The 12,529-nt window shown below is 43.1% G+C and overlaps 1 protein-coding gene and 1 non-coding gene across 2 annotated transcripts in view; both read left to right on the top strand.

The window, feature by feature from the left end:
• EIF4G2 (eukaryotic translation initiation factor 4 gamma 2) overlaps positions 1-12,529 on the top strand; it is a gene marked incomplete at its 5' end in the record, with an annotated part of 48,642 nt that overhangs the window by 14,359 nt on the left and 21,754 nt on the right. Inside the window, 6 exons of the mRNA XM_029583088.1 lie at positions 2,905-2,988; positions 3,071-3,169; positions 3,683-3,824; positions 3,913-4,076; positions 10,516-10,623; positions 11,087-11,212. Coding sequence (XP_029438948.1) covers positions 2,905-2,988; positions 3,071-3,169; positions 3,683-3,824; positions 3,913-4,076; positions 10,516-10,623; positions 11,087-11,212 — 723 coding nt within the window. The remainder of the gene's footprint in view (positions 1-2,904; positions 2,989-3,070; positions 3,170-3,682; positions 3,825-3,912; positions 4,077-10,515; positions 10,624-11,086; positions 11,213-12,529) is intronic.
• On the top strand, positions 10,661-10,825 carry LOC115079562. The gene has a single exon (XR_003853326.1). It is a non-coding gene; the product is annotated as a small nucleolar RNA SNORD97 (small nucleolar RNA).

Here is a 12,529-nt window from a genome sequence, read left to right on the forward strand (position 1 = left end):
GTCCATGCACAGAGTTCATTCGCTGTTTTCTCTTGTTTCCCATTTTCAGAGTTCTCTTGTTTGCTCGAGTTCTTCTGTTACTTGCTTGTTCCATGATGGTTTTTCTCTGCTTTGACAAATGGTTATACTGAAGGGCTACAGGGTAGGCTCTGTCATCATATAGGATACCCTTTCAGTTTTGGTCTGTCTCCACCTACTGGACAGGAGGCTCAGCCCATGGTCAGGAATGAAAATTAACAGGTAAGAACTAATTTTCCTTTTCTGGAGTTCTTGGGCTAGCTTTTCCAATTCGCTTCTGAATAGGAGGGATCCCTTTTAAAGGGCATCTTTGTAACATTTGTCTTAATGGTTGTGCCCGCTGACCAATTTCGCAGCTATAGCTGTCTTCTGGCATCCACCACTGAGGCAGCTACTCTGGCTGAGGTACGTACTAGGTCAGAGCTTACATCCCCTAGGAAGGCCGCGGTGGGCTCCATAGTCTCTTTGGAATGCGCCCCGGGCTATCTGCCTCTCTCTCTCGAAGCAGACAGCGAGCCACCAGGGCACAACAGGAAGCGATCTTCAGTGTCATTGCTGTCTCATCAAAGGCTTGCTTAAAGAAGGACTCCAACCGCCTATTGTGCACATCCTTCAAGGCCGTTCCTCCCTCTACTGGGATAGTTCGCTTCGAAATGGCACAGACCAGAGTGTCCACTTCAGGAAACACGGGCATTCTTTGGCTGCCGGGTCCAGAGGATACAAGGCCTCCAAGGCATGGTCCAGTATGGCTCCAGGCCTGGAGGGATTTCCCTGTCCTCCAGTGAGACTGCATCCCCTTCATTGTCCATGGTGTATGGGTCCCTGTCAGGGATATCCTTGGTGAGGCAAGACATGCTGATAGAGTTGGGAGGACAAGGCCTTCCCAGCTGGGGCTCAGACCAGCTAGGGGCAGCAGCTGACTACACCTGAACAAAGGCTTGAAGGCCCTGAGAGAATTCCATTCAAGAAAAGGTTGCTGGATCTATACCTGACCCAGGAGGAACTGGGGTAGGCGCTGCTGAACTGCCCTCTCCTGAGGAGGATACAGCCCTGGGATTTCTCAGATCTGGGATGCTACCAGATAAAGCCGTGGCTGACTTGCCCTCCGGGGAGGGGCTGGGCTTGGAGAAGTTCTGAGAGTCTAGCCCTCCTTGGGCTTCTTCACAGTACTGACACAGGAAGGATTCTAGGTCAAACTGTGCAGCTCTAATATGGCAGGCAGCACAAAATGTCGCTTGTGCTTCTTTGTTGCCAGAGCAGTAGTTCACTGTAGCTTGTGCATTCAGCTGGCTAGCGCTTGGACCCGAGCGCACAAATCCACCCTGATGAGCATAAGTATAAGCATCTGGTTGTGCATGATTGTATTTATATACTTGTGCGTACACTTATGTGCACGATAGGCGCACAACAGGGCTGGCCTGCATACCGATGGTCAATGGGGGGGAAAATGGCACCGCGCCAAACTGCACACAAGATGGTGCTGCCAAGGCCTGCCACGTGGAGTGCCCACAGAGCCTGAAGCGGGGCCTAGCCCATCAAGAGGGCCCCTCTACCCTTTCGGAAACCCCCTTCCCTTGTCCTAACAGGATCAGGAAGATAGTCAGAACCAGTGTGCAAGTTCGACTACTTGTCCTTCATGGTGGAAGGATGCAGGCAGAACCAGCTTCAGGAGCTACCATAGCTCGCTGGATCAAGGTGGTCACGAGAGCTTATGTAGAGGCAGGAAAGCCATTACCCTTTCAGGTAAAAGCTCATTCCACTAGGGCTCAGGCTGTATCCTGGGCGGAAGCTAAGCTACTGTCTCCTGTCGACATCTGCTGAGCGGCGACAGTTTTCCTTGCACACCTTCTCCAGGTTCTATCACCTAGACGTCCAGGTCTGAGAGGACGCAGCTTTTGCAAGGGTGGTGCCCACTGGACCATGGCCTGCCTCCTGCCCCAATCAGGAGTAGCTTTTGTATATCCCATTGGTTCTGAGTCCATCTGGCTAAACGCTAGGAAATGGAGAAATTGCTTATGTGATAATCTCATTTTCCTTAGTGTAAACAGATGGACTCAGCATCCTGCCCACGGCTGCCCAAGAATGGTGCCAAGGAATTGTCTGTGAAGTGAATATAGATTCCAAGAGGTTACCATTAAACCGTTGCGCAGTCCCTAGATCAAGGCATCTATAATCTTGGTGGGATTCAGCATTTGAGTACAGTTATCAGTTTTTAATCAAGTTTTAAGGTTTTTTCAATAGTATGTCCACAGTGCCTTTTGAAGAGAGTACTGAAGGGCTGAGGTCGCTGCAGGGGTGTATCTAAGGCGATGACCGCTTTAAACCTGACTGACTCCATCTGCTGGCAGGGGAGCATAAAACCCATTGGCCCTGAATCCATCTGTCTACACTAAGGAAAATGAAATTATCAGGTAAGTAATTTCTCCAATTTAATTGAAAAATAGGCTTTTGGCACTCTTTGGGCTACATGGGTGAATGATGGTGATCTGGGACACTTCTTTTGAGTAGAGAAATTTTACACACTCTCCTCCTGTGGTTATAAATTTGCTGTGGAAAAAATTTTCACTGTTCCTTTCTATTGATGACCTACTATTTCTAAGAATGAAACGAGACAACCATACATCCAGGAAACTTCATAAGACAAATTATCAAACCGGATGGAACCTCATACGTAATATGGTTGCTTTCTTAGAAATTTCACTGCTATTTCTAAGGACACTGGCTGTACTTGTTTCCAATAGAGGTAAATCCAGGTCACAGGATACTGGGTTGGCTGGCCCCTTAGTCTAACCCAGTATGGCGGTTCTTATAACTTTGCCTGTATTATAAAGTATATTAAATAGCTTAAATGTTTACTAATCAAACTTCCTGCTTTTTGTTTTCTAGTCCTTAATGGATCAGTACTTTGCCCGTATGTGCGCCTTGAGGTTAAGTAAGGAATTGCCAGCAAGGATTCGTTTCCTGCTGCAGGTGAGAGTGGCAAATATTGTTTACATTCCTAGTTTGAGACTGTTCTTTATTTTAACTGAAATGTTTTATTTTGATCTTCTAGGATACCGTGGAGTTGCGAGAAAACAATTGGGTTCCTCGCAAAGCTTTTCTTGATAATGGACCAAAGACTATCAATCAAATCCGTCAAGATGCAGTTAAAGTAATTTTAGTTTGTTTTAAAGAATACAATATACTTGATGTATTTCTCTGTGGGCAGTTGAGCACAGGTGAAATTTTTTTAACTTCTGATCATGAAGCTATATGGATATATTTTAAATAGTAAAATAAACGTACTAACTTATAAAAAGATGGTAGCTTTTCCAGCTCCCAAAATGAACAAATGCCATGAGTGTGCTGCAATTTGAGCAGAACTAGAACATGTCAAGCATAATATCCTAGTACGGTTGACATTTTAGTATTAAAGTTCTGCCTTTTTGGCCAGGTATGTCATCAAAAAAGGATCTAGTGTCTTATCAGAAACAGACCTAACAACTCCAGACTGACAATGGCATTGGTTTGTAAAGTATCCATACTGAGAACTTTTATCAGAACCTAAATTGCTTTCCTAATTAGATTTAGTACTGGTTTTTTTGTCTCTTAACCTTTCAGGTTTCTGTATTCCCAATAGTTCTTTCAGTGCCCTAACAGAAAAATGTGATTCTGTATATTAAAGGATCTTGGAGTTTTTATTCCTGCTCCTATGGCTCAAGGGATGAGAAGTGACTTCTTTCTGGAGGGACCGTTCATGCCACCCAGGATGAAACTAGACAGGGACCCACTTGGAGGACTTGCTGATATGTTCGGACAAATGCCAGGTACGTTGCCAACCTGTGTGAAATGTTCTTGGGCACTTAATGCTTGCTTGGGCTCATACCAATTCTCTTCCTTTCCAAAAATACTTAGGTAGCGGAATTGGTACTGGTCCAGGGGTTATTCAGGATAGATTTTCACCCACCATGGGACGCCATCGTTCAAGTCAACTTTTCAATGGCCATGGAGGTCACATAATTCCTCCTGCTCAATCTCAGTTTGGAGAAATGGGAGGCAAACCTTTTATGAAAAACCAGGTAAGGAAATGTCAGAAGAATGGTGGGTTTCCTTTCTTCACTGCTCTGTTTGAGGATGGTTGAGGGATCAAACTAAAATCTATATACAAAATGGATAGATGACCAAATTATATCGTCCTAGTTGGTATACAGGATACATACTTAACTATGGAGTTTTTAATTTTGGAAGAAATGTTATCTTTAATGTTTTTTGTCACTTTACTTGACTTTTTTGTAAACAGCTTAGGGCTCTGGCATTTAGTGGCCTATAAATAGTTGTTGAATTCTAGGAGTGGGGTGTGTTTTTTGCTTTTGTTTTGTTTTTTTTGTAAATAGTGAAGCCAGTGCAATCTGCACACCCCCCCCCCCCCCCCTCCTCCCCTGCTTGCTTATTTCTAGACAAGTTTAGATACTATTAGGAGAGGCTTCTATCAAGGAACGAATTATGTTCTGGGTTTACTGGTGATCACAGCCACCTTAGATACTGAATCATGCTGTTCTATTTAGCTTGCCTAGCTCAGGTAGGCATATAACAGTCAGTTTTTAAATGGTTTCAGTCTGTCCAGCGGTGGTAGTGTGTATCTTGCCTCAACTTACTCGAATCTTCATAATTTTCCTAATGGGGTGCAGCAGAAATCCACCTTAGCTGTTCTTTTTGATTTTTATATTGCTTCATTGTGCACACTTCTATCTTGTTTTGGAGTTTATTATAGGGTAAACTTTAAAAGGCACAGGTGTCCATGTGCACTCGCAAGGAGGAAATTTGAGATGTGCACCGCCGCAGCTAGGCCCTTCCCCAGTTCCCTCTGCTTCAATAAAGGAGAGGACGCAGAGGGAATTTCCTAACCCCCCCCCCACCCCCCCAAGCCTGCTCTTCCACATGTACTGGAAGATACATGTGGCCATGCTGCTTTGAAAATGCATGTAGCTGAGCCATCATGCATCTCTCAGTATTGGCATGGGCCAAGGCTTAAAAATTAGTCCTTAAATACAGACTGTCCAGTTTTTCATACTGAAGTGTTCAACCTGGCAGACTACCCTGATCTTTTTCTCCATTTGTTTATCATCCATTAGGACAATCGTCTTTGCTTAATTTTAGACATATCTGAGCTGGTTATTTTGAACAGATTCCCTGATCCAGAGGCTGCAACAGTGTTTAATATTGGAGATGTAACCTTCCTAGTCATAAGCCAAGTTTGCAATTTGGGGGTAACTTTTTTTCTGAATTAACCATGACACCTCATGTTAGGTAAATAGTGATAGCTACATTCTTTAAATTGTGCATGCTATGTAGGCTTAAACCCTTGCTATCAGCAGTGGAGTTTCGCATTGTTTTGCAGGCACTTGTGCTGGGTGGATTTGATTTATTGTGATTTACTGCTGTTGATTTGCCAGGATCAACTCTATGGCTATCCAAATCATATAGAACACTGCAGCACGATTATGTGCACTAGGGGCTTTTTTTTATTGTATTACACCATTTTAAAAGGTGCTCCACTGGTTACCAGTAGAATGGAGAATTAAATATGAATCTATTCCATGGATCGGTGTCTGTCTTAGTCTGTGTGCCGTCACTTATATTACGCTTTGCTGGGAAAGGCTTGCTTGAGATTTCCTTGTTCAGGTTGGCTCACCTGGTAGACTCTCGAATGTGCATTCTTTATTGCAAGTCCCACCTCTTAGAATACTCTCTCAGACCACCTGTGGCTGTTAGCAGATACAAAACAGTTTGGAAAAGAACTGGTTTTTAATGCTGTACTAGAGTGCATACGGAGAATTGGCCACTTCATGACAGCTGTCTTAAATTTGATATGGAATGTTTGCTCATGTCTTTAATCAAGTTTTTTCAGATTACATCCATTATTAAGGATCAAGGAGTTATTTGATGGGGAAACCTTTAACTTTATGTAATGGCTGTTCCAAATGTATATGACTGCCAGTTCATTTTAACCTTACTAGACAAACTACACAGCACACAGTGTGGTTCTATCATTTTTGGGGGTGATTTTAAATATGGTGCATGACTGATGCTAGATAAGTCTCATCCGAAACCTACTGAACATTGTTTGGGAAGTAAAGGTATACTGTTTATATCTAAGCAAATGGATCTTTTGGATGCCCGCTGTGTCCTCACTCCTACGGAGCGTAACTACACGCAAGTTTCCCCATTCCATTTAGATTATCTTTTAATATCAACCACTCATTTTTCCAAAGTAACTAATGCTACGAATGGCCCATTTGGAGGTATCTGATCATACACTTAATTGGGTTGAGTTTGGCTGGTTGGATACTTGTCAGGGGATTTGACAGCGATTTCCAGCATATTTGGCTCGGAATATTAATTTCCTAAGTTTTTTTACCCCCAAAATGGCTGGCATTCCAAGAGAATACGATTCACATTACAAAACCTGCATTGTTCTGGGAGACTGCAAAGGTGGCTTGGGGGGGGGGGGGGGGGGGGGGGATGTTTATGTAAACATAGGCGTAGGATCATGGACTCTAAGATTGGAATGGCAAGTACATAAAGACAGGTTATATTTGGCAAATCATAGAGGAGAGTCGGACAAATTATCTCCATTGACAGCTCTTAACTCGCTGCTCCATAAAAGAGAGCAGAAGTCTGTTTTGTTACAAGTTTTAATTATACCAAGATAAGGCAGGGAATTTATTGGCTTCCCTAGTCAAGCATAAGCTAGGGGCAAAATATATTGATGCATTATGGGACAGGGGAAATAAGATTAACTCTACTAAAGAATTGCATGATGTGTTTCTGGATCATTTTCGGCAGCTTTACTCAAGGCAGGCAGTGGATGTAGAAGCTAGAGGTTTTTTTCCCCCAGACTTAAGTCTTCTGCAGCTCAAAGGATCGCAGCTTGCCAGACTGAATGGACAGAGTAGCATGCAGGAGATTCAGCTAGTAATTAGAGATGGCCTACTATAAAGCCCCAGGACCCAATGGCTTTGGAGAAGTTTTTTACAATATTTTGATAAGATTACACTTCCCTATTTGCCATGTATGAATATGTGAGACACAGCTTTCCTTACCAAACCAATAAAGCCCTGATTACAATATTGCCCAAAAGGGTAAAGATCTACTCTTGCCAAAATCCCTTCTAAATTTAGATCTTAAGTTCTTGGTTAAGACTTTTGTGGATAGCAATCTTTCTTCCAGATCTAATAGCAGAACATCAAGTCAGGATTGTCTGTCTGAGGCAAGCATTCTGTAATGAAGGTGGTGGTATATTGTAGTAGGGGCCATGACATTACCTCCATTCTAATTGGCTCTGATGGCTAAAAAGGCTTTCGGGGTGGCATGGGATTACCTTTATGTACTCAAACGCTTTGGTCTCAGTCTTACAGCTGAATGTAGTTCGGCTTCTGTATATGCAACCTAGGGTGCACAGAGAACTTGCTGAATGGTAGTCCCACAAGAGTTCATTTTACAAAGAGGTTGATGGGAGGGTTGTCCCCTTTGCTTTTCATTTTGACTATAGAACCTTTGAGAGTAATTCACCAAAATGATAGTATTACTGGAATTAAGATGGGTAATAAGTGATTAAGATTGGCATTCGCGGATTACCGCCTTCTCTGTCCTTACCGGCATTGATGGAAGACTTCTTTTTTGATCTTTTAGTGGATTCAAATTAAATTTTCACAAGTCGGAAGCGATGGTGTCACAAGCTTCTCTTAAATCACATTGAGGAGAAGGATTTCTCCTAGAACAAGCAAGATGGCAGTTCTCACAGATGGGTGACATCATCAGATGGAGCCCGGCACGGAAAACTTTGACTGGCACACTGAGTGTGCCACTATCCGCTTGGCCACGCGGGTTCCCTCTTCATCGAAATGACGGCAGAAAAAGACCAATCTGCCCATCTAGTCTGCCTAGCAAGCTCCCATACTTAGCTGTTTCACCAACCACCAACTTCAGGGCTCTTGTTGGTAACTTTTCCAGTTTTGGGTCCTCCCGTTCGATTTGGTGACTGCACCTCGCACGTTCACAAAGGTGGTGGTAGCAGCAGTTCTCTGCAGGGAGGGGATCCTAATTCATGCTTATCCAAAAGAAATCAGAGGAAGTATGCCAGTAATCTGTGCGCATGTTGATGGATATGTTGTGGTCCTTGAGCTAGGTGGTGAATTAGGTGAAGTCACCCTACCCAAATGCTGGAATACTTGGGGGCAAAGTTAGATACTCAGCTCTGCAGTGTTTTTCACCTTTGGGAGGGTTGAATGTTACAATCCCAGGTGGTGTGTATTTTGTGGATGCCAGGGCCCAGGGTTTGGAATTATCTTCAGGTCCTGGGTTCAATGGCATCTACGTTGAAATTAGTACCTTGGGCTTTTGCCCACATGCACCCTATACAGGAGGCATTGCGGTTGCACTGGAATCTCAGAGAAGCTTTATCGCTGCAGGATACTTCAGGTCCAGTTGCGTGGTTGCCCAAGTAGCCCAGGACCTTTTTGCCTGGGCGGAGCAACATTTTAGAGGATAGCCGCTTCACATGTGACAGTGGACAGTGTACAAGCAGATTATCTCAGCAGGTAAGTTAGACCCAGCCTTATCCAGTCTCGTTGAGGCAGTCCCTGTCTGGATCTGATGGTGACAAGGAGCAACACCAAGGCAGCAAGTATCTTCAGCTGCAGATGATAGGTTGCAGCCGAGGGCATAGACGCTTGGGTTCTTCCATGGCAATCAAGGAACCTGTGTGTTCCATCCTTGTCCGTTAATAGGTCGTGTTTAGGCACATCGAGGCATCCAGGCCAGGTGGTATTGGGGGTGCTGGAGAGGCTGCGTCATCTGTGGTTCGCAGATCTGGTTCAGCACACAGTTGACAGGTCCCTGAGATAGGACCTTGCCTTAACAGCCCCTGCAAATGAGCCAATTTTTCGGAATGGGTGTATCATTTTTGTCTCTCAACTTGACTTTTGAGAACAAGCGCTTGCAACAAAAAGGATGCTTTGAGCCCATGATTTAGAAGAGCTTAGTTTGCAATTCCTTGCAGGTTCAGGAGGCATCCTTAAGGTGTCTGAGGTATACTACTGGGAAAAGGTTGTTGGCCTCGCATCCGGATGTTGTGAGGTTTTTGATGGGTGTTCAGCATCTGCGGCCACTGGTGCATAGATTGGGTCTGGCATGGAGTTTAAACTTGGTCTTGCAGGTGCTTTGTGGGCCTCAGTTTGAGCTGTTGAGAGAGGCATCGTTAAAGGACCTCATGCTGAAGGTGGTATTTTTGGTGGCAATTTATTTTGTTCAGAAGGATCTCTGAGCTGCAGGCTTTGTCCTGTAGGGAACCATTTTTGAAGATTTTGGTAGAGGGGATGTCCTGTCTAAGGTAGTTTCACATGAATCACTGTGGAGCTCCTGCCTTCCCAAATTGATCTGAGTTGCTGGAGTCAAAGGTCAGTTTTCAGTGGTCTGATTTGTTTGGAGGTGCCAGAAATGGGTACAGGCCTCTAAGGGCATGATAGTGTGCTGGCTGAAGGAAACTATCATTTCCGCCTACCGTTGTAAGAGGAGAAGAATTCCAGAGGGATTGCATGTACACTCTAGAGCACAGGCAGCATCGTGGGCCAAGTGTCAATTAGTGTTTCCACAGGAGATTTATAGAGTGGTGTTGTGATCTTCTCTTCACACTCTATCTTGCCATTACTGTTCAGATGTTCAGGCTCCAGGAGAGCCAACCTTTGGCAAAAGTGTTTTTAGAGGGGATCTTTTGCAGGCCTGCCCAGTGTAGGGGTGCTTTGGTACAAACAGAAAAGGAAAATTGGTTCTTACCTGCTAATTATCGTTCCGGAAGTACCACAGATCTGTCCAGAGACCCAGCCCCTCAATGTTCTCAAGACTGTTATGGCAAGTCCGTGTTCTGGCATGCTTACTGGGAAGAACTGTCAGAATGTGTGTGTGTATGGTTGATTTGTGGTTTTTCTGTTTGGGGGAGCTCCAACTTTGGGGTTTAACATCCGCCCTATAGTTAGCTTGGGTACAGGTCAATACTGAGGGACTGCAGGAGGCTTTATGTAGCAGTGCTTCAAAGCTTAGTTCTCTGCCTAATCTGCTGGTAGGGATGCAAAACCCACTTGTCTGGACTGATCTGTGGTACTTCAGGAACAATAATTAACAGTAAGAACCAATTTTCCTTTTGTTGGAGAGATGTTTGTTTCTTAGGGCCCTATATAGTAAGCATTTTTCTCAAATTCGATTTGTAGACCCCATTATCTTCACCACACTGCATGTTGTCCTGGCAGCATATACCTTCTTGCCTGAAACCATTTTGTCTTTGGCAGCAAACAGCTCTGTACTGTAGAGAGAATCTGCATCCTATTCAAAGCAGTATATTTGAATGTTTGTAGTTTAAAGTTGTTGGACCTGACAATTGCAGCTGATTAAAATGAATTCTCCTTTGGGGGAAGTCTTTTACTTATTTTTTTTTTTCTTTTATCATCCCCTCTCTTTATACAGGGGCAAAGCCAGCTTTTCCAGAATCAGGGACTCTTATCTCAACAGCAAGGACAGTCTAAAGATATGCCACCTCGGTTCATCAAGAAGGGACAGCTTAATGCAGATGAGGTACAGGCAGACATCCATTTTGATAACTAATGTAAAATTGCCCAATGATTAAGATAAGACGCGTTATTATGAGGACTAATGCTGGAACTCTGCTTTTCTCTCCTGTTTACTTCTCTTTTCTACTTTTCCCACTTTTCCCTTCTCATTGCTTTTTTCTTCAAGTGTCTGGCATCCTATGAGCAAGACTGAGATATGAGGGCAAAAACTTGAAACGTGAATTTATAATTTGAAGACTATGTAAAGCTTTAAGCCATTATACATTGGTATCTGTGTACTACAAATACATTGTCACGTAGTACATTTTCAGTTTATATAGATATTAGGACATATGTAGATCAGAAATGTTTTATGACTAAATTGGATCATTTATTTAGAATATTTTTTCTTCAAGAATAACATGCCTTAAATATGTATTTAAGTTATCAACAAACTATTCTGCTTTTACATGTATACGTGTTTGTAGATCAGCCTGAGGCCTGCTCAGTCTTTCCTAATGAATAAAAACCAAGTGCCAAAACTTCAGCCCCAGATAACCATGATTCCACCCAGTGCACAGCCACCACGTACTCAAACACCACCTCTGGGACAGGTAAGAATGTGTTTTGTTTTTGTATAGAAAGATCAGTTGTGCAAGATACTAAACCTCAGCCAGAGAGATGAGGAGTACACATCAAATAAAACATTGGAGAGGTGTACATTTTAATTATCAGTTCTAGTTAAATCTGTCCTAAGTAGTTTGAGCAGTTCACATTTTTTGAGCTGAAGGTTTTATTTTTATCCTTCCTGCTAAATTGTACTTATTTTAAACAATGCATATTCCGCTGTTCTGCCAATCTCAGTGGGTTAAAGCTTTTATTTCTTTTGTCTATTTTTATATACCGATATTTGTGGTAGCATCATACCGGTTTACAAGATACTAATAAACATTAAATTCATAAATCATTTCAATAACATACAGCAGATACATAAAATGCATAATTATTAATACGATATACAATGTACACATAAAATTGACTAAACTGCATTAAAATAACATAATACAGCTATCTTAAAATCCTAAAAACAAAATAAAGGTTCCATACACAATTACATTAACATAGTTAAAACAGCAACACAACTTGAAAATAGAAAACAGATGAGATGAACCAAAATTAAAACAATCCTATTGAACATATGAAGTAATGGAGACTGAGCCAGTCTTTTCAATGACATTACTGTCTATAAAGAATTATGCAGGCTAGGCACTTGCCAGTACTCTGTCTCCAGAAGTTGGTGGCATGTGCTGGACTGGTGCAACAGGATTTTTAATTTTGCTCCCAGGCCTTCAGTTGCTGGGTCTTTCTGATAGAGCAGATCCTATTCCCAAATCTAGAGCACCAGGCTGTCTCCCCTAATAGAGCAGGTCATTTTTTTGTTCCTAGGGCACTAATTTTTTCATTGTCCCCTCTAATTGACCAGGCCCCCTGGATCATGATCCTAGAATTCCTATGTCAGTGCCTGATAAGTGGGTCTGGGTAGGAGGCTTTCTCAGGACTTGGTCAAAGCAGGTCAAGAGAAGACCTCTGACAGGGCTTTCATTCTCCCTGGCTTCCTCCTTATGACAGTGCAGCATAAAGCTGCTAGGTTTTAAAAACAGAATCCAAGGAGAAGAGTACACAAACACAGGGCTTCATTAGCTGTAAGGATAAGACCGTTCGGTGTTGAGCTACAGCGAAGTGTTTTTTGGTTTTTCTTCACCATTCTAGCATAATCTGGGTGACTCAGTTGAACTGGCTATAGTAGACGTCCAGCAGCGTCTTAACCAGCCAGATTTCCCTGATCGGTCCAGACTCCTGGGTTTTGCCTCCCCTCCAGGAGATGGAGACAAGTTTTGACTGACGCTGCTACTTGTGCCACTTGCAGTCTC

Source organism: Rhinatrema bivittatum, chromosome 17, assembly GCF_901001135.1.
Source record: "Rhinatrema bivittatum chromosome 17, aRhiBiv1.1, whole genome shotgun sequence".
NCBI lineage: Eukaryota > Metazoa > Chordata > Amphibia > Gymnophiona > Rhinatrematidae > Rhinatrema > Rhinatrema bivittatum.